Source organism: Pristiophorus japonicus, chromosome 14 (genome assembly GCF_044704955.1).
Source record: "Pristiophorus japonicus isolate sPriJap1 chromosome 14, sPriJap1.hap1, whole genome shotgun sequence".
In the NCBI taxonomy this organism is placed as follows: Eukaryota; Metazoa; Chordata; class Chondrichthyes; family Pristiophoridae; genus Pristiophorus; species Pristiophorus japonicus.
This window is the reverse complement of record NC_091990.1, coordinates 176000412-176021563: the sequence shown is the minus strand read 5'-3', so window position 1 is coordinate 176021563 and position 21152 is coordinate 176000412. Positions and strand designations below refer to the sequence as shown.

At 46.0% G+C, this 21152-nt stretch overlaps 1 protein-coding gene across 1 annotated transcript in view; it reads right to left on the bottom strand.

The window, feature by feature from the left end:
- The window catches only part of ush1c (Usher syndrome 1C), a 319880-nt gene that overhangs the window by 218388 nt on the left and 80340 nt on the right, over window positions 1-21152 (bottom strand). The window contains exon 5 of the mRNA XM_070898764.1: window positions 685-793. Coding sequence (XP_070754865.1) covers window positions 685-793 — 109 coding nt within the window. The remainder of the gene's footprint in view (window positions 1-684; window positions 794-21152) is intronic.

Below are 21152 nucleotides of genomic sequence, written 5' to 3'. Positions count from 1 at the left end.
CGATTATCCGCACACGGATCCAACGAGAAACCGTTGTAACAGGATTTAAAATTTCGGCCGGGGAAGGCATCGGGTTTTAACTTTATAATGTTAATCGTTCTAACGGAGAAATCGTTTACCCGGCATAGTCCAATCCCCAAGGGACCCGGATAATCGAGAGTTGCCTGTATGCTGTTCCCCATCCTTTTTTTGGTTTTTCAGCAATAGAAAGGAAGAGGATGGTGTTAGAAGAACAACATCCATACAAGAAATAAGAGGACTGTATTGGAAATATAGGACCTGCGGTTTTAACAGAACTGTTGTTCCTGTAGTTTTCTTTTTATGGGAAATTGCATGGCTTCCATTTAACAACTGCACAGGGGCACATTTGAAATCAAGAACCCATCACGTGACTAACTGGGTGTACATTCACATCACACTACTCTTAGAATATTATTGAGTGGCAATAAAGAAGGTTGGCATAATATCTCAACAAACATGACCTACCAAATTAAAAAAAAATAATTTCAGCAAAATGGTGCACTATGAATTTATCAGCTTGGTATAGGTTTTGTAATTGCAAACTGATCAGGAGCTGATATTTAAATGTTGCATACCCAGGTACACGTCATACAAACATTACAAGACCTGATTTTATGCTATGCTGTAACTGAATCAGCCAGATTATAAAATATACACACTTACGTCTGACTTTCAGAGAGACAGTCTTTTTGGTACGGATAAGGTTTATCACCTCCTCGTGCGTACAAGATACTATTGAGTAGCCATTTATCCGAACAATCTCATCTCCAAGCTGAAAAATATATCAAAAAGAAACCTGAGCACCGGCTCAGAACAAAACTCACTGTTTTGGAGTCCCTGCTCCAAATGTTGTAATACCAAGAAATAACTTATTTTCTTGCAGATATTTGGGTCACTCTTCAGTATAATTCATTCAACTATATCCATTTCTTCCCCTCCCCCTTTCAGTGCTCATTAAGAATCTGTTCTTTCCGAACACTCTCCAGTTCTGACGCAGGGTCGTTGACCCGAAACGTTAACTCTGCTTCCTCGCCTGACCCGCTGAGATTTCCAGCATTTTCTGTTTTTATTCCAAGTTCCAGCACCCGCAGTGTTTTGCTTTTGCAACTATATCCATCCTTGTTTTGCCGTTTTCACACGTTCTAAGAAGTTTCTAGTTTCTTGCTCTCCCAGTTGATCAGGTACCTGAGCCACACACAAGGCAGGTTCCAGGTGCCATCATTGGTCTTTCCTCATTCTAATTTGAATTAAAAAAAATAAAAATAAGTTGAATTATGAAAGTGTTATGTATTTAACTCTTGTAACCTGTATTACACTACCACCAGAGGGCCTACCTGTTGGAGTCCCAAGGGATCCCAGCATCCCTTAGGAGCATGGTATATAAGCAGGCCACCCACGAGGTACCTATACTCTGGAGTCGCATTAAAGGAGCTAATGTCACACTTGCTCATTGTACACAGTACTCAGTTTCACCTTTTATTATGAGCATAACAGAAAGCAAAAATGATTCTTTGAGGAAAACAGATAGGAAGGGAGCATGAAAGGAGAGGGGGAAAGGTTGAGTGTGAGGGAGCTTCTTTCTCCCTGCCATTTGGGGAAGCAAGTTGAAGATGGGGTAGTTGTTGGGAGAGTGAAAGTGGAGCAAGATGGTGGTAAGATATAACGGTTGAGTAGATAGCTCAAAGGGCAGAGCTAGGGGTCGAGATGAAAGTGAAGAGGTGAAAGGAAAGGGAGAAGCTAATGAGAAGGTGAAAGGGGTAAGGTAAGCAATGGAAGTGAGGGTGCGGAGGAGGAACCAGTGATTGAGTGACAGCCTGGAGAGATGCTATACGCTCCATATTTCTGCAACCCCATCCAAGATATAGCTTGCAGTAAATGGTGGCTCCCACCGGGACAGAAAGTAAAGGAAAAGACAAAGAAGCAGTGGAGGACAAAGAGAGAAGCAAAAAGAGTCAGGAAAAGAGAAGTGGAAGGGAAGAGAAGTAAGAGACAGAAGCAGCGGACAAGAAGAGAGAAAGAGCAGCACAAAACACCAGAGGCAGGAAGAGAGAGAGATATAATATTCTTTGACATTGTATGTGCAATACCACAGGAGAAATTATAGAAATTATTTCCTGTGTATACAGGAGAATAGAAAATAAATTGAACACTTGTGTTATAAAATTATTAATTATTCATTGTTGGGTGCAAGTTATCATCACAGTGAAAACTAAAATAGTCCAACTGTGAAATACTAGCTGATAGCTAGTAATGGGAATGAGTCCAAAGTAGAGTCATATTTGGCAGCTGTAGCTGTAATAGCTATACTCTACCAGACTTAAAAACAGCTTTCACTACTTGCCACATTGGCTTTACAAATTAACCAATGATAGCTTAAAAGAATCTGAGAAAGAAAGTAAAATGAACTAACACTTATATAGCCTCTTTTACATACTCAGGGTGTCCCAAGGTATGTTAAAACTGATTAATTACTTTTGAAATGGAGTCACTGCTGTTATGTAGGTAATCATGTCAGCCAAGTTTTGCACAACAAGGTCCCATGAATAGCAAATGAATGAATGGCCAGATTAATGTGGATGTAAAAGATCCCAATGCACTATTAGAAGAAGAGCAGAGAGTTCTCCCAGTCGGCTGGCCAACATTCCTCCCACTGCCAATGCTACCAGAGACAGTTAGTCTGGACATTCATTAATAGGTACCTCGCTCAAGCCCTGAAATGGTGTTTGCATGTACAAACGTCTGTTTCAGAAGTAAGTCTGCCACCGACTGAATCAAGCTGACGAGAACATATGTGCCTGAAATTCTGTTGGTTTTTGATGAGAGCAATTTCACGGAACTTTATAGAATCTTAGAATGGTTACAGCACAGAAGGAGGCCATTCAGCCCGTCGAGCCTGTGCCGGCTCTACAAGAGCCCTTCAGCTAGTCCCACTCCCCTGCCCTTTCCCCGTTGCCTTGCAATTTTTTTTCTTCAGATACTTATTCAATTCCCTTTTGAAAGCCATAATTGAATCTGCCTCCACCACCCTTTCAGTGAATTCCAGATCCTAACCACTCACTGCTTAAAAAATGTTTTTCCTCATGTTGCCTTTGGTTCTTCTGCCAATCACCTTAAATCTGTGTCCTCTGCCCTTGGGAACAGTTTCTCTCTATCTTCTCTGTTTAGACCCCTCGTGATTTTGAACACCGCTATCAGATCTCCTCTCAACCTCAGCTTCTCCAGTCTATCCATGTAACTGAAGACCCTCTCCCCTGGAACCATTCTCGTTTGCTGTGCAAATCTTTTCTGCACCTTCTCGAAGGCCTTCACATCCTTCCTAAACTGCGGTGCCCAGAATTGGACACAATACTCCAGTTGAGGCAGAGCCAGTGTTCTATACAGGTTTATCATAACTTCCTTGCTTTTGTACTTTATGCCTCTATTTATGAATCCCAGGATCCTGTATGCTTTTTAACCACTTTCTCAACCTGCCCAGCCACCTTCAACGAGTTGTGCACACATACCCCCAGGTCTCTCTGTTCATGCACCCGCTTCAGGATTGTACCCTTCAGTTTATATTGCCTCTCCTTGTTCTTCCGACCAAAAGGTATCACTTCGCACTTTTCTGTATTAAATTTCATCTGCCACATGTCCGCCATTCCACCAGCCTGTCTATGTCTTCTTGAAGTCTATCACTATCCTTCTCACTGTTCACTATACTTCCAAGTTTTGTATCATCTGCAAATTTTGAAATTGTGCCCTGTACATCCAAGTCTAAGTCATTAATATATATCAAGAAAAGCAGTGGTCCCAGTACTCTTGGGAACACCGCTGCTTATCTTCCTCCAGTCTGAAAAACAACCATTCACCACTACTCACTGGGGGCGAAATTGCCCTGTGCCCAAATTGGGGGCGGTAACCTTCTGGTGCCGGGACATTCTGCGTCCGGGTAACTGGGGCGCTAAAGGGGGATTTGCGTAGTTCTGATGCACCTCAATTAAAGGGGAGGGCCGCCGTGCACCGATTAAAGGGGAGGACCACTGCGCACTCTGCAAGGCCTCTGAAGGTCTCCACTAGGCCACCAGGGCAGTGTGCAACCGAGCCTGCAGCCAGGCACCCAAGATGGAGTGCCAGGCTACACGATGGCGGCCCGGACCATGCTGGGGCCGCCACTGTTGAGAGTCAGCAGGCAAAAAATGATGGCGGCCCAGGGCGCTGGCACCATCCCCTTTAAGGAGTGCCCCGATGTTGACATCCGCTCACACCAGCCTCGCGGCCCGCGGGGCAATTTCTCCCGTGGGGAATTAAGGGATTGGCGCGGGACGGTGAGGGGTCACCACACACGGCAATGCGGCCCAGGCGCTAACTGCCTCCGTAAACCACCGAACAATTTCCCGGCAGTGCCCACCTCCCCCGGATGAAAAGTGTCTTGCCCCCCGGAAACGCTAAAGGTGATATAAAAGGGCAATTTCACTCCCTCTGTTTCCTAATACAGCCAATTCCGTATCCATGCTGCCACTGTCCCTTTTATTCTATGGGCTTCAACTTTGCTGGCAAGCCCATTATGTGGCACTTTATCAAATGCCTTTTGGAAGTCCATGTAGACTACGTCAACCACATTGCCCTCATCAACCCTCTCTGTTACCTCATCAAAAAACTCAATCAAGTTAGTTAAACATGATTTGCCTTCAATTAGTCCACACTTGTCCAAGTGACTGTTAATTTTGTCCCCGATTATTATTTCTAAAAGTTTCCCCACGACCGAGATTAAACTGACTGGTTTATAGTTGCAGGATTTATCCTTACACCCTTTTTAGAACAAGGCTGTAACGTTTGCAATTCTCCAGTCCTATGGCACCAGCCCACTATCCAAGGAGGTTTCCTTCAGCGTCCCAGGATGCATCCCATCTGGTCCTGGTGACTTATCTACTTTAAGTACAGCCAGCCTTTCTAGTACCTCCTCATCATCAATTTTTATCCCATCCAGTATCTCAATTACCTCCTCTTTCACCATGACTTTGGCAGCATCTGCTTTCTTGGTGAAGACAATGCAAAATACTAATTTTGTACCTCAGCCATGGCCTCTGCCTCAATGCATAGTTCTCTATTTTGGTCTCTGTTTGGCACCACCCCTCTTACTACCCGTTTACTATTTACATGCCTATAGATGACTTTTAAATTCCTTTTTATGTTATCTGCTTAATGACTGGTTGGTTCCTCAGAAGAATGGGTGAGTTGGGTAGCATCAATAACAGGGCAAACTCTAAATGGTCGATGAAGGTAACAGATGCGATGAACTACGGACTTTACTTATTTCATATCTTTGATTTGCTTTATTGGTAGGGTTAGAGTTATGCCGATAGGGTTCTCCATTTTGGTGGGGAATTGTGTGAGGGAAATTGATGGGATTGAAGGCCGATAAATTCCCGGGACCTGATAGTTTGCATCCCAGAGTACTTAAGGAAGTGGCCCTAGAAATAGTGGATGCATTGGTGATCATTTTCCAACAGTCTATCGACTCTGGATCAGTTCCTATGGACTGGAGGGTAGCTAATGTAACACCACTTTTTAAGAAGGGAGGGAGAGAGAAAACAGGGAATTATAGACCGGTTGGCCTGACATCAGTAGTGGGGAAAATGTTGGAATCAATTAGTAAAGATGAAATAGTAGCACATTTGGAAAGCAGTGACAGGATCGGTCCAAGTCAGCATGGATTTATGAAAGGGAAATCATGCTTGACAAATTTTCTAGAATTTTTTGAGGATGTAACTGGTAGAGTGGACAAATGAGAACTAGTGGAAGCGGTGTATTTGGACTTTCAAAAGGCTTTTGACAAGGTCCCACACAAGAGATTGGTGTGAAAAATCAAAGCACATGGTATTGGGGGTAATGTACTGAGGTGGATAGAGAACTGGTTGGCAGACAGGAAGCAGAGAGTCGGGATAAACGGGTCCTTTTCAGAATGGCAGGCAGTGACTAGTGGAGTGCCGCAGGGTTCAGTGCTGGGACCCCAGCTACTTACAATATACATTAATGATTTAGATGAAGGAATTGGGTGTAATGTCTCCAAGTTTGCAGATGACATTAAGCTGGGTGGCGGTGTGAGCTGTAAGGAGGATGCTAAGAGGCTGCAGGGTGACTTGGACAGGTTAGGTGAGTGGGCAAACTCATGGCAGATGAAGTATAATGTGGATAAATGTGAGGTATCCACTTTTGTGGCAAAAACACGAAGGCAGAATATTATCTGAATGGCGGCAGATTAGGAAAAGGGGAGGTGCAATGAGACCTGGGTGTCATGGTACATCAGTCATTGAAAGTTGGCATGCAAGTACAGCAGGCGGTGAAGAAGGCAAATGGTATGCTAGCCTTTATAGCTAGGGGATTTGATTATAGGAGCAGGGAGGTCTTACTGCAGTTGTACAAGGCCTTAGTGAGGCCTCACCTGGAATATTGAGTTCAATTCTGGTCTCCTAATCTGAGGAAGGACGTTCTTGCCATTGAGGGAGTGCAGCGAAGGTTCACCAGACTGATTCCTGGGATGGCAGGACTGACATATGAGGAGAGACTGGACTGACTGGGTCTGTATTCACTGGAATTTTAAAGGATGAGAGGGGATCTCATAGAAACATATAAAATTCTGACGGGACTGGACAGGTTAGATGCAGGAAGAATGTTCCCGATGTTGGGAAAGTCCAGAACCAGGGGACATAGTCTAAGGATAAGGGGTAAGCCATTTACGACTGATATGAGAAGAAACTTCTTCACTCAGAGAGCTGTTAACCTGTGGAATTCCCTACCGCAGAGAGTTGTTGATGGCAGTTCATTGGATATATTCAAGAGGGAGTTAGATATGGCCCTTATGGCTAAAGGGATCAAGGGGTATGGAAAGAAAGCAGGAAAGGGATACTGAGGTGAATGATCAGCCATGATTTTATTGAATGATGGTGCAGGCTCGAAGGGCCGAATGGCCTACTCCTGCACCTATTTTCTATGTTTCTATGTTCGGTGAAGAGGGGTGGGAGAAGGCTCGTGTGGTGTCTCCTTCCACCGACATTGACCAGTTGGACCGAATGGCCTGTTTCTTAGTTATGCATTCTTTGTAATGTTCCAAATGCAACAAATATACACAGGTAAAGCATGCACTAAGTTTTCCTGCTCAGCATGGATATTTCCCCCCATCCCACGCCATGCAAAAGCCAGAATGAATCTAAGATGAGCAATACTAATGTATCAGTAACCGTGGTAATACATTACTCCAGGTGAAAAAAAGCCTATCCCTGTTGACACCACGATCTGCCAATCAAACAGATGCTGTAATGTAGGGCCCAAGTTTCGGGACGCGCCTAAAACGGCGCAGCCTGGACGCCCGTTTTTCGCGCCAGAAAGTGCGCCTAAAAAAACCGTCCCTATTCTCTGGCTCCCTGCAGGTCTTCTGCAGCTGGGCGCAGCGCAGCACGAGCTGTTGCGGGCGGAGCCAGGTCCCTGCGCCGAAAACAGTGCCGGGACCTCTGCACATGCGCGCTACAGTGGGCGCGCATGCGCAGTAGCTCCAGGAGCCCAAAACTGTGTGGGAGGGGCCTAAAGCACGCAGCCCCTAGCCCTGGCCGAATGGCCTCACTGGGGCTGCGTGCATAAGGCTCCTCCCATGCCCAGCTCCTGCATCCTCCTGACCCGACTCGACTCCCACTTCCCCCCCCCACCCAGCGACCCGACCTCCGCGACTCTCCCCCCCCCCGCCCCCGGACCACCGCGACTCTCTCTCCCCCCACCCCCGGACCTCCGCGACCCCCCCGAGACCCAACGCCACCTACCTGTAAATCTAGCCCGAGGTCTTGGGCCCAGCCGTTCAGCCTCCTCTCCCTCCCCCCCACCCCTCCTTCCCCCCTCCTCTCTCCTTCCCTCCCTCCCCCCTCCCTCCTTCCCCCCTCCTCTCTCCTTCCCTCCCTCCCCCCTCTCTCCTTCCCTCCCTCCCCCTCTCTCCTTCCCTCCCTCCTCCCTCCTCTCTCCTTCCCTCCCTCCTCTCTCCTTCCCTCCCTCCCTACATCCTCTCTCCTTCTCCCCTTCTCCCCCTCTCCCCCCCCTTCTCACCCCTTCCCCCTCCCTCTCCTTCTCCCCCCTCCTCCCCCCGTTCTCCCACTCCCCCCCACCACCTCCCTTCTCCCCCCCATCACCTCCCTTCTCCCCCCCACCTCCCTTCTCCCCCTCCCCCTCCCCCTCCCACTCCCCTTCTCCCCCTCCTCCCCCTCCCCTCGCTGTCAGAAACACAGACACTGACAGACAGTGAGAGACACACACAGACAGACAGAGAGATAGAAACACTGACAGAGACACACTTGGGGGGCCGTCCCAGCACGCTGTTGGAGGACTCCCGGTGCTGCAGTCGGTAAGTAGAAAATGTTTTATTTATTGATTTTTAAATTTTTAAAAAAATTTTATTAATTTTTTTTGATTGATTTATTGGTTGATTTATTGATGTATTTATCATTTATTATTGATGATGGCTCTTTATTTGTAAAATTGAAGTGTTTAATGTTTGTAAACTTCCCTTTAAACCCCCCCCCCCCATTCCCTACGCCTAATTTGTAACCTACGCCTGATTTTCTAAAGTGTAGACAAGGTTTTTTCGACCGTACAAAAATCTTCACTTACTCCATTCTAAGTTAGTTTGGAGTAAGTTTTCACTGACGAAACTTTGAAAACAGGCGTAAGTGGCCGGACACGCCCCCTTTTGAAAAAAAAATTCTGTTCCAAAGTGAAACTGTTCTAACTGACTCGAACTGGAGCAAACTAAATGCCGAGAATTTGAATTTCTAAGATACTCCGTTCTACACCAGTTGCTCCAAAAAATCAGGAGCAACTGAGGCTGAAACTTGGACCCGTAGTGAGGGAACACTTATAATATTAAAATTTCCTCATAAGGTTCTGCCAGTAATACAATTTTTAATCAAAGTTTATATGGTCTGAATGTTATGTTCATACATCACACTCTGTATAAAACACCAAGAAATTAATATCTGAACAATCTTATTTGTTAAAAAAAGGTTACAAAAAGAGAAAGCCAGTCCTTTACTTCTAATTGGCTTCAGGATGTACTGACAGCAATTAACCTCCAGATGTGCCTATTTAGAACAATCAGACCATGTGGATGGGCCAGAATATACACAACAAAATAATACATTGCTCATTACGTGGTATAATGCACTGGTCAGTATAAAGCAGCACACTGCTGTGGCTCAGTGAGCAACAATCCTGCCTCGGAGTTTAAGTTCTACTCCAGGTGGTTGTGAAAGCTGCTTTATGAATCCTATAATTGCAGCACCATTGGAGATCTGCTCATGATAATAATATAGTATTGCCAGATATCAGGTCAGACTGTGAAATATTCCCCCACCAAAGTAGGTGCACTGCAGCTGATAAAGTGCAGCGCAAACCAATATTACTTGTAGAAAAATGTATTTGTAAGCAAAATGCATTTGCCTCAAGAAACAGAATAAACACATTTTAGCCACAATGTAAATATATTTGCAAAAAAAAAAGTTTCCTCACTTTCAGTGTTAAATAATAACTTTGGTGTGGCACTGTGCATTATTATGTTAATGTTTAGTGCCACAGAGCAGTGACTGGCACAGGTTTGAGTCCCATTCTGCCAAGGTCTCAGTCTGGGCCACATACAGCAGAGATAGACCCCGAGGGTGAGGTGACAGCGGAGCCGAAATTCAGCCCCGCCTTAAAGCTGGCGAAACCTACCGTTTTTAACGTTTTTTTACCACCGCTCTTTCGCGAAATTTAGCTCTTTGACTTTTTTTCCGATCGGCCAGGAAGTCCGCCATGAAGGGGGCGGCGGTGCAGCGGCAAGTGCTGGTGAGGGGCGGAAGTGGAGGGGGGATGGGTTCTCCGCCGTTGTCACCCAGCAGCGGAGCGGTGGTGACGTCGTTGTGTGTCCGCGTCACCATCTATCTCGCCTCTGTTCAATAGGTCGAGAATCGGCCATCAGTCGCAATCAGACACTGGACCATCAGAGAGGGTTTCGGCCGGGCCGGTGGCCAGGCTGCCCGTTGGCGGCCCGGCCAAACCCGGGGGGGGGGCACAATAGTCCGACCGACATGGAAGTCGGCCAGCCAAAAAAAAATGTTAATGCCGGCCGCAGCATTGGGCCCTTGCCTTTAATGTCGGCTGCACCGCCAGGGCAGAGAGCAAGCATACAAGGTGCACCCATAGAAACAGCTGTCGGAGGCTCCGCTCAGCAGCAAGAAGATTTTGCTTGCTAAATTTCGCGGGAGGTGGGGGGGGGGGTCCCGGTGGTGCGCGCACTGATGACGCACGCACGGCCAGTCAGCAGCGGCGGAAGTGTGGACCTCCAGAAAACCCCCCCCAAGCTGAATTTAACTTGCAGCGGCCGTTCAACGAGAAATCGGTGGCCGCTCGACTCTGCCGCATGGCCGCCACAAACAGGTGGTAACGGGCCTTATTGGGCAGCTGAATTTCAGCCCCAGTGTCTCCTAGCACAGGGGAGGATACTGCAGAAAGGAAGAGTCTTGCAGAGCAGACTGTGGTAACTCTTGGCTGTTGGTTTTAGAGGGCACTGGCAGCATTATAGGAGAAGGCTGCAGTTGTGGCTGAATGCATTCAGTAAGACAGATGAAGAAAAGGGAACAATAACAAAGAGAGAAAAATGTACCAAAATATCCATAGAATAAAAAAAGCACCAAGTCATAAGCTGGTTTTCTTATTCAAGTGTTCATTGCACTGCTTCCTCCCATTTCTGAAATGTATTTAGGAAAACAAACAATTGGAGAAAGATTGCTGTCAAATAAATTGTCTCACACGAGGAAGCCTAGGTTGCTACGCCATCTACTGGAGCAATGATACCTAGATGTTCCCTCGCAGCTCAGGGTGGCCCAGGATGTCCCAGGGCCTGGCGCTCCAGCTCTTTTTATAGCCCCGATCTGACACAGATGTTCTTTGCCACTGCAGCTTCCAGCGCGAGCTGACACAAATGGCTTCGAGGTGGGTGACTGGGTCACATCATCAGGATCGAGGTCGCCGTTTGGAGCGCGGGCAGGAACATCGGCTGGACCCTGGTACAGCAGAGGAGCGGGAAGGACGTGGCGGGCTTGCGATAAGTGATCGGGGCGGAGGACTGATGAGGGATCATGGCTGAGATTTGGTGGGTGATTGTGACGAAGTTTCGGTGAATGTTTGGTGCGGAGGAAGATCGTGGCGGAGATGTGCCGAGTGTTTCTGTGGTGGAGGAGCGGTGAGGGATCGTGGCGGAGGTGTGGTGAATGTTTGTGGCAGAGGAGCGGCGAGAGATTGTGGCGGAGGTGCGGAGAACGAGGGTACGGGGCCCAGAGGAGCCGAGGGCCCAGGGGCAGCACGGGCCAGCCCACACTGCGATGTGTGTGCACACTAGGTCCGTGCAGAAGAGCAGGTCTACAGGCGTCCTGGTTAACCCTTGCCACTGGATAAAGGCCTAGCTCTGTCAAGCCCATGTGGTGGCTGGTGTGCAACGGCCACAACATGTTAAAAAAATCTACGCACAGGCATCTTCCACCCCCTCAATTGGAGTTCAGGACTGGAACATCGAGTCCTTCATCGAAACATCTGTGAACTTGTGTGGAAGCAAGTCACCCTCGTTCGAGGGACCGCCTAAACCATGAACCTTGAGATGGAATCATTTGGCAGCAGTGCGTTTTAAACATTTGTGTGTGGGGATCGCTCCTTACAATTATTAGTATATTCTGTGAACACCAATCCTAACTTCTAAAAGACAGTGTCAACTGTTGTGATATCTGTAAAGCATGCACTCCCATGTTCCACCACCAGGGAGCGCATCCCTTAGGAGCAATGTATATAAGCCGGCCCCTAAGGCCTGATCCTCACTCTGGAGTGTCTTAATAAAGACTGAGGTCACTGTTACTTTAACCTCTCTGTGTGCAGTCTCGTGTGTTAGGAACACAATAACTGGCGACGAGTATACGAATCCAACGCAAAGATGCAGCAAACTGTGGGCATCCTGGAGAAGTTCTCGGAGGGTGAGGACTGGGAATCCTATGTCGAACGGCTAGACCAGTACTTTGTAGCCAACGAGCTGGACGGAGAAGGAAGCGCTGCAAAAAGGAGAGAGGTCCTCCTCACGGTCTGCAGAGCACCAACCTACAGCCTCATGAAGAATCTTCTGGCTCCAGTGAAACCCACAGATAAGTCGTATGAGGAGCTGTGTACACTGGTTCGGGAGCATCTTAACCCGAGGGAGAGCGTGCTGATGGCGAGGTATTGGTTCTACACGTGCCAGCGATCTGAAGGTCAGGAATTGGCGAGCTACGTCGCCGAGCTAAGGCGACTTGCAGGACAATGTGAGTTTGATGGCTACCTGGAGCAGATGCTCAGAGACTTTTTTTAGGCTGGGCATTAGCCACGAGACCATCTTACGAAAACTTTTGACTGTAGAGACACCGACCCTCAGTAAGGCCATTGCGATAGCACAGGCGTTTATGTCCACCAGTGATAACACCAAACAAATCTCTCAGCACACAAGTGCTAGCATTGTTCATAAATTAACTGGAACTGTGTTTGTGAGCAGAAATGTACAGGGCAGAAACCACGAGTCTGCAACTGCCAGCAGGCCTCAGGTAACCCAGATGACTCAGAGTCCGTAACAAAGGATGAATGCAAGGCAATTCACACCTTGTTGGCGTTGTAGAGGCTTCCATTCAGCCTATTCATGCCGCTTCAAAGGGTATGTTTGCAAGATCTGTGGAACAATGGGGCACCTCCAATGAGCTTGCAGATGAGCTGAAAGCTCTGCAAAATCTGCTAACCACCACGTGGCAGAGGAAGATCGGTCCATGGTGAATCAAAGCAATTTCGAGTCTCAGAGAGAGGAGGCAGATGCTGAAGTACACGGGGTGCACATATTTTTGACAAAATGTCCACCTATAATGCTAAATGTAAAATTGAATGGCTTACCTGTAGCCATGGAACTGGACACCGGTGCTTGCCAATCCATCATGAGAAAAAAGATGTTTGAGAGACTGTGGTGCCACAAGGCACTCAGACCAGTCCTGAGCCCCATCCACATGAAACTGAGAATGTACACCAAAGAGCTTATCACTGTCCTGGGCAGTGCCATGATCAAGGTCACCTACAAGGGCACGTGCAAGAACTGCCACTCTGGATTGTCCCGGACGATCCCACACTGCTTGGAAGGAGCTGGCTGGGCAAAATCCGCTGGAATTGAGATGACATCCAAGCGCTATCACATGTTAATGAGGCCTCATGTACCCAGGTTCTTAAAAAATGTCCTTCCCTTTTTGAGCCAGGCATTGGAAACTTTTCAGGGATGAAGGTACGGATCCACTTGGTCCCTGAGGCACGACCCATTCACCACAAGGTGCGAGCAGTACCTCACAGGATGAGGGAGAGAGTGGAAATCGAGCTGGACAGGCTGCAACGCGAGGGCATCATCTCCCCAGTGGAATTCAGCAAGTGGGCCAGTCCGATTGTTCCAGTACTCAAAAGTGATGGCACGGTCAGGATTTGTGGCGATTATAAAGTAACTATTAATCGTTTCTCGCTACAGGACCAATATCCGCTACCTAAGGCAGACGACCTATTTGCGACGCTGGCAGGAGGCAAGATGTGAACACCAAGCTCGACCTGACTTCGGCCTACATGACGCAGGATCTGGAGGAGTCTTTGAAGGGCCTCACCTGCATCAACACGCACAAGGGACTGTTCATCTACAACAGATGCCCGTTTGGAATTCGGTCGGCTGCAGCGATCTTCCAGAGTAACATGGAGAGCCTACTCAAGTCGGTACCATGCACGGTGGTTTTTCAGGACGATATATTGGTCACGGGTCGGGACACCGTCGAGCACCTACAAAACCTTGAGGAGGTCCTCCAGTGACTGGATCGCGTAGGGCTGTGGCTGAAGAGGTTGAAATGCGTCTTCATGGCAACAGAAGTGGAGTTTTTGGGGAGAAAGATCGCGGCGGACAGCATTCGGCCCACAGACGCCAAGACAGAGGCTATCAGGAAGGCGCCCAGGCCACAGAACTTCACGGAGCTGCGGTCGTTCCTGGGACTCCTCAACTATTTTGGTAACTTCCTACCGGGGTTAAGCACTCTCTTAGAGCCCCTACATGTGTTATTGCATAAAGGTGAGAACTGAGTATGGGGAAAAAAACAAGTCATTGCTTTTGAGAAAGCCAGAAACATTTTATGCTCCAACAAGCTACTTGTATTGTATAACCCATGTAAAAGACTTGTGTTAGCATGTGATGCGTTGTCATATGGAGTCGGGTGTGTATTACAACAAGCTAACGTTGTGGGGAAGTTGCAACCTGTCGCCTATGCCTCCAGGAGCTTGTCTAAGGCAGAGAGGGCCTACAGCATGATTGAGAAAGAGGCATTAGCGTGTGTGTTCGAGGTAAAGAAAATGCACCAGTACATGTTTTGCCTCAAATTCGAGCTGGAAACTGATCACAAGCCCCTCATATCCCTGTTCGCTGAAAACAAAGGGATAAATACGAATGCCTCAGCCCGCATACAAAGGTGGGCACTCGCGCTATCAGCATATAACTATACCATCCGCCACAGGCCAGGCACCAAGAACTGTGCGGATGCTCTCAGTCGGCTACCATTGCCCACCACGGGGGTGGAAAAGGCGCAGCCTGAAGACTTGTTGATGGTCATGAAAGCGTTTGTAAATGATAAATCATCTGGCACGGCCCACCAGATTAGGACTTGGACCAGCCAAGATCCTCTGCTGTTCCTCGTGAAAAACTGTGTACTACATGGGAGCTGGGCCAGCATCCCCGTTGAAATGCAAGAGCTAATCAAGCCGTTCCAGCACCGAAAGGACGAGCTGTCCATTCAGGCAGACTGCCTGTTGTGGGGTAACTGCATAGTGCTACCCAAAAAGGGCAGGGAGACGTTCATCTCGGATCTCCACAGCACACACCCGGGTATAGTAATGATGAAAGCGATAGTCAGATCCCACGTGTGGTGGCCCAGTATCGACTCTGACTTAGAGTCCTGTGTACGGCAATGCAGCGTATGTGCTCAGTTGAGCAACGCGTCCAGAGAGGCACCACTAAGTTTGTGGTCCTGGCCCTCCAGACCATAGTCGAGAATCCATGTCGACTATGCGGGCCTGTTTCTCGGTAAAATGTTCCTGGTGGTAGTGGATGCTTTTTCAAAATGAATTGAATGTGAAATAATGTCAGGAAGCACCGCCACCGCCACCATTGAAAGCCTGAGGGCCATGTTTGCCACCCACGGCCTGCCTGACACACTGGTCAATGACAACGGGCCATGTTTCACCAGTGCCGAATTTAAAGAATTCATGACCCGCAATGGGATCAAACATGTCACCTCGGCCCCGTTTAAACCAGCCTCCAATGGACAGGCAGAGCGGGCAGTACAAACAATCAAACAGAGCCTTAAACAAGTCACAGAAGGTTCACTCCAAACCCACCTGTCCCGAGTACTGCTCAGCTACCGTACGAGACCCCACTCGCTCACAGGGGTGCCCCCGGCTGAGCTACTCATGAAAAGGACACTTAAAACCAGACTCTCGCTGGTTCACCCCAACCTGCATGATCAGGTAGAGAGCAGGCGGCAGCAACAAAATGTAAACGATGGTCGCGCCACTGTGTCACGGGAAATTGATCTGAATGACCCTGTGTATGTGCTAAACTATGGACATGGTCCCAAGTGGATCGCGGGCACGGTGATAGCTAAAGAAGGGAATAGTCAAACTAGACAATGGACAAATTTGCAGAAAGCACCTGGACCAAACGAGGCTGCAGTTCACAGACTGCCCTGAACAACCCACAGCAGACACCACCTTTTTTGAGCCCACAACACACACCCAAAGCATCAACGACACCACCCCGGACCAGGAAATCGAACCCATCACGCCCAACAGCCCAGCCTCACCCAGCAGCCCTGCAGGGCCAACAACACGCCAGCCCAGTGAGGGCACAGCCAACACACCAGAACAGACATTTGTACCGAGGCAGTCCACCAGGGAAAGAAAGGCTCCCGACTCCCTCACCTTGTAAATAGTTTTCACTTTGACTTTGGGCGGGGAGTGATGTTGTGTATCTGTAAAGCATGCACTCTCATGTTCCGCCACCAGGGAGGGATCCCAGCATTCCTTGGGAGCACTGTATATAAGGCCTGTTCCTCACTCTGGAGTGTCTTAATAAAAACTGAGGTCACTGTTACTTTAACCTGCATGTGTGCAGTCTCATCTGTGTTCGGAACACAATATCAACTACCCCCAAAACAATAGCACTAGCATTGCAGCAAAAATAGCATGCTAGGAAATCAAATATCCATATCACAAAACCCTGCTGTGTACATAAATGTTTCCTAACCTCTCTCCTTGCTCTCTGTGTTAATTTTAAATTGATGTCACAGAATCCACAACCACAATAATCTTTCACTCGTCACCCTACCAAGCCCCTTCATAATTGTAAAAACCGCTACTAAATTTCCCCTAAGCCTTCTCTGCCCTAGTAGAAATAGTTCCAGTATCTCAAGTCTCCCTTCATAACTATTGCTTTTCATCCTGACAGTGTCCTGGTGCAACTGCGCTGTGTGGCTTCAATGTCTATTTTATAATGAAGTACCCAAAACTGGACACAATACTCTAATTGTGGTCTAACTTGCACTTGCAATTCAGGGAATTATGCATTTGAACCCCCAGGTCTCCCTATTTATACACATCATCCTGTGTCTTCCGTTTTGAGTATATACTCTCATTATTCATTGTTCATCCCAGAAGTTATTACCTTACATTTATCCACATTAAATTTAATCTGCTGCCTGTCTACCCATTTCACAAAACTGTTTATGTCTTCCTGAAGTCTTTCACAGTTCACCTCACTGTTAACGTAACCACCTACTTTTGTGTCATATTAAAACTTTGAGATTGTGCTCCCTATATTCAAGTCCAAATCATCTATCTAAACCAAAAACAAAAATGGACCCAGCACGAACACTTGGGGTACACCACTTTCAACAATTCTCCAATCTGAGCAATACTCATTTACCCTCTTTGTTTCCTGTGTGTGAACCATCTTTCTATTCATACTTTGACGGTTCCTCTTATACCATAGGGCTGAGTTTTTCATTTTTTTCTTATAAGCCTCTTATTGCCTCTTCTGTAAATCTATATATACATCTAATGCATTCCCCCTTTATCTAGATAATCAATCATGTCTTCAAAAAAACTATCAAGTTTGTCAAACAGGACTTATATTTAACAAGTTCATGCTACCTGTTGCCGATTAATCCACACCTTTCTAATTGTTAATACATTTTATCTTGAATCATGGATTCTAAGAGTTTGCCAAAAAATGATGTGCGATGAACTGGTCTGTAGTTAGCTGGTTTAGATTTCTGTCCCTTTTTGAACAATGGTTACTCTCCAGTCCGACAGGACAATTTGCATATTAAAGAAGCCGAGTATTAAAGGAGGACTTATTTCAACAGCCGAGGGTGCATCCATTTAATGCGGAGACTTTTCCGTCCTGAATTCTGCTTGAACACTGCAGACTTGAGTGGAAAATTTAGTCCACACTTCAGTGCAGTACGAATGAAATCTTGCATTGTCAGAGGTAGCAGCATTTGGATGAAACCCCTGACCGACGGTTCATGAGCCCATGTTAGTGTTCAAAGAAGCAGGTGGTTTTCTGAGTATCTGGCCAACACTCTTCCTACCAAAAACAGATGATCTAATCATTCATTCATTTTCGGTTTATGGGACCTTGCTGAGCACAAATTGGCTGCCAATTTTACCTACATAACAACAGTGACTGTAGAGCATGAGGGTTTCTTGAGGATGCAATAAGGCACTATATACCAGCTGAATATAGAACCAATCATTTCTTTATCAAGCAGTACAAAATCAAACTAATTACTTTTTTGTGAAATACTGATCAAGAAGTCATATAAACAGTACATGGGAAGGTTGGGTTTCAGTCACAGGTATCAGAGAAATGATCATTTGAACCTGTACTACATACAAAGCAAAGCCACAGTCAGGATAGTTTGAATTCAACTAAACTCAAATGTTAACTTGCTCAATACTGCTGCTATTATCACAAAATCATAAGATAAATTAAGACAAGGAAGACCATTTGGCTGATCTTAGCTTATCCATCCAGAAAGATTTTACAGTCCCTCAATTCATGGCATCGAATTATTTCTTAAATTATCCAAAGATTTTTACATCCACTTTCCACCCTGGTGAGTGATTAGTCCTAAATGTGCATTTTACTAGTTCACAATTAAGTACTGTTATCCTAACCTCGCAGTTTAATTTAAAGTAATTTTCTGGATCTAGCTTTCTATTCTGTTACCGCTCAGTTGCATCGCCATGGGACATCAACGAGTATTTAATTAAAATATCATAAAAAAATGCAAAAGCTAGAAATCTGAAAAAAGACTGAAATCCAGCGAGTCACTGAAGGAATTTGCAGTGTAGATATCTTAAAGTAGCACTGTAACAAGGTCAAGTTTGAAACATGGCATCCTGGGGTGGAAAATAATAGAAAGAAAACATTTACATTCATCAGGGGTCAGCAATTATTTTGTCAATTTGCAAAATTATGACATTGCAAGAATTTGATATTGGTCACTGATTCTTGAAACTGAATTGGTGCGAAGCAATTTTTATGTGGAAAAATAATTCATAGAGTCACTTTGGACTACTATCATAAAGCTTCCAGCAGCTACACTACGGCATTGCCGGATTCCTAGGATCAGGTGCTTTGCCTGTCCTCTTGGTCATAAATATTGTGCAGCATGCAGCGACTAATATAAGGGATCAAAAATGGGAACCAGAAGCCTCAATGTGTGTTGAATGTAGATTATCTTGATCTGAAAATGTAGAAACATAGACACATAGAAAATAGGTGCAGGAGTAAGCCATTCGGCCCTTCGAGCCTGCAGCTCATTCAATAAGATCATAGCTGATCATTCACCTCAGTACCCCTTTCCTGCTTTCTCTCCATACCCCTTGATTCCTTTAGCCATAAGGGCCATATCTAACTCCCTCTTGAATATATCCAATGAACTGGCATCAACAACTCTCTTCAGTAGAGAATTCCACAGGTTAACAACTCTGAGTGAAGAAGTTTCTCCTCATCTCGGTCCTAAATGGCTTACCCCTTATCCTTAGACTGTGACCCCTGGTTCTGGACTTCCCCAACATCGGGAACATTCTTTCTGCATCTAATCTGTCCAGTCCCATCAGAATTTTATATGTTTCTATGAGATCCCCTCTGAGCCTTCTAAACTCCAGTGAATGCAGGCCCAGTCGATCCAGTCTCTCCTCATATGTCAGTCCTGCCATCCCGGGAATCAGTCTAGTGAACCTTCGCTGCACTCCCTCAATAGCAAGAACGTCCTTCCTCAAATTAGGAGACCAAAACTGAACATATTATTTCAGCTGAGGCCTCACCAAAGCCCTGTAGAACTGCAGTAAGACCTCCCTGCTCCTATACTCAAATCCCCTAGCTATGAAGGCTTTGGCACTCCTAGTTTGAGCAAATCCATCCAATGACTGAGAAAGGAAATTGCACCTGTGTGAATATCGGGTGAGGACAGGAACGCACTCAGCTGTGATAACTGTCCACCCTCATTGATGGCATGGACTACCAACAATCACTGTCAAGATTCATACATAACGCCTGAACACTTTGAAGATATACTGAAGGACAGCTGGCACCAGTAGAACCATAACCCAGAATTATTCAGCGCTTTCAGGAAAGAAAGGGAGAGTGGTTGAAACATATAACATTGACGCATTTAAGGGAATACTTGTTTCACACATGAGGGAAATGAGCACAGAGGGATGGGGGAGCAGGGTTGGAAGAAGGAATTACAGTGTAGTGATGATCACGTGGTACATAAACACCAGCATAGACTAGCTGAGCCGAATGGCCTAATTCAATGCTGTAGATTCTATGTGCTAGAAATTCAGTTTTTGGCAATATCGGGTTTTTTCCGTTATTTTACAGAAAAAATATCACTAAAAACGTCGCCATTTTTAAGAAGGTAAAATTGCCCAAACAATGCACTCGACGGTAAAAATCGGCGTTGCACGAGGATTCGCGGTGGAAACCGCGGTTCTTGCCAACTTTAGCCCGAGGCCTATCACCGCCAAAAGTACAGGCCCTGGGAGGGGAGAAAACACAAAAATAAAATTGCAAAATAAAAATATTAAAAATTCAAAAACATTCACTATGCACTTAACTAATGAATCGCTGAAAAAGAATTTAAAAATAAAAACTTTAACGTACCTTTTTTGTAGGTCTTCATACCGACCGCTGTTTCTGGGACTACAACGCAGGCTTTTCTCAGGTGTTTTTTGTTCATCCTGAGCACGGGTTCCCCAAACGGCCAATTTTAAGCGATGCATTTTTTTGGGCGTTGCACGTGGTCAATCCACTTTTCAGCGATATTTCAAAACCGCCATTCATTAACTTTGGTCAATTTAGGCGCGTACCTTTTATCGGCAAAAAAAGCAAAATATCGCCGAAAAAACATGCGCAAGGCTGGCCAATTTCTCCCCCAGTGTTTGTAATTCATAGCCAATAAGCTGCGACCATAATTCAACAGGGTGCAGAACAGGGAGAAAACTGGTGGCATTTAAAAATGAGACAAAAATTCAGATACACTTCAATTTTCCTGTGAGTTTTGTTTCAGTGAAAGTGATTAATTCTAAGCATATATCAACTTTAAATTTATTCATTAGTGAGGAAATCTAAATAATTACTCTACAACCCCAAGTGGCTCCATTAGAACCAGTACACATTTCAACATTTATGAGTTAAAATAGCTCCAATTATGTCTTCAAAAGCTGACTAATACTCTGGATACCTTGCCCCATTGTGAGGCAGAGTAGTACCTGCAAATTTAGAGCACACTATTACTAATTTGAAATTCAATTAATGGTAGTTACAAAAGTGAACATTGAATCTTGCGCTTTTGTCTACGATGAGTCCTTGAGTACCGACTAGATGTCATTTTATTTTCAATGGAGCAGGGATTTTAAGCTGATATGCATAATATTTTGCACATCTCTTTCCGGTATAAATAAACTGCGCTTCAACAGTAATGTGAAAAATG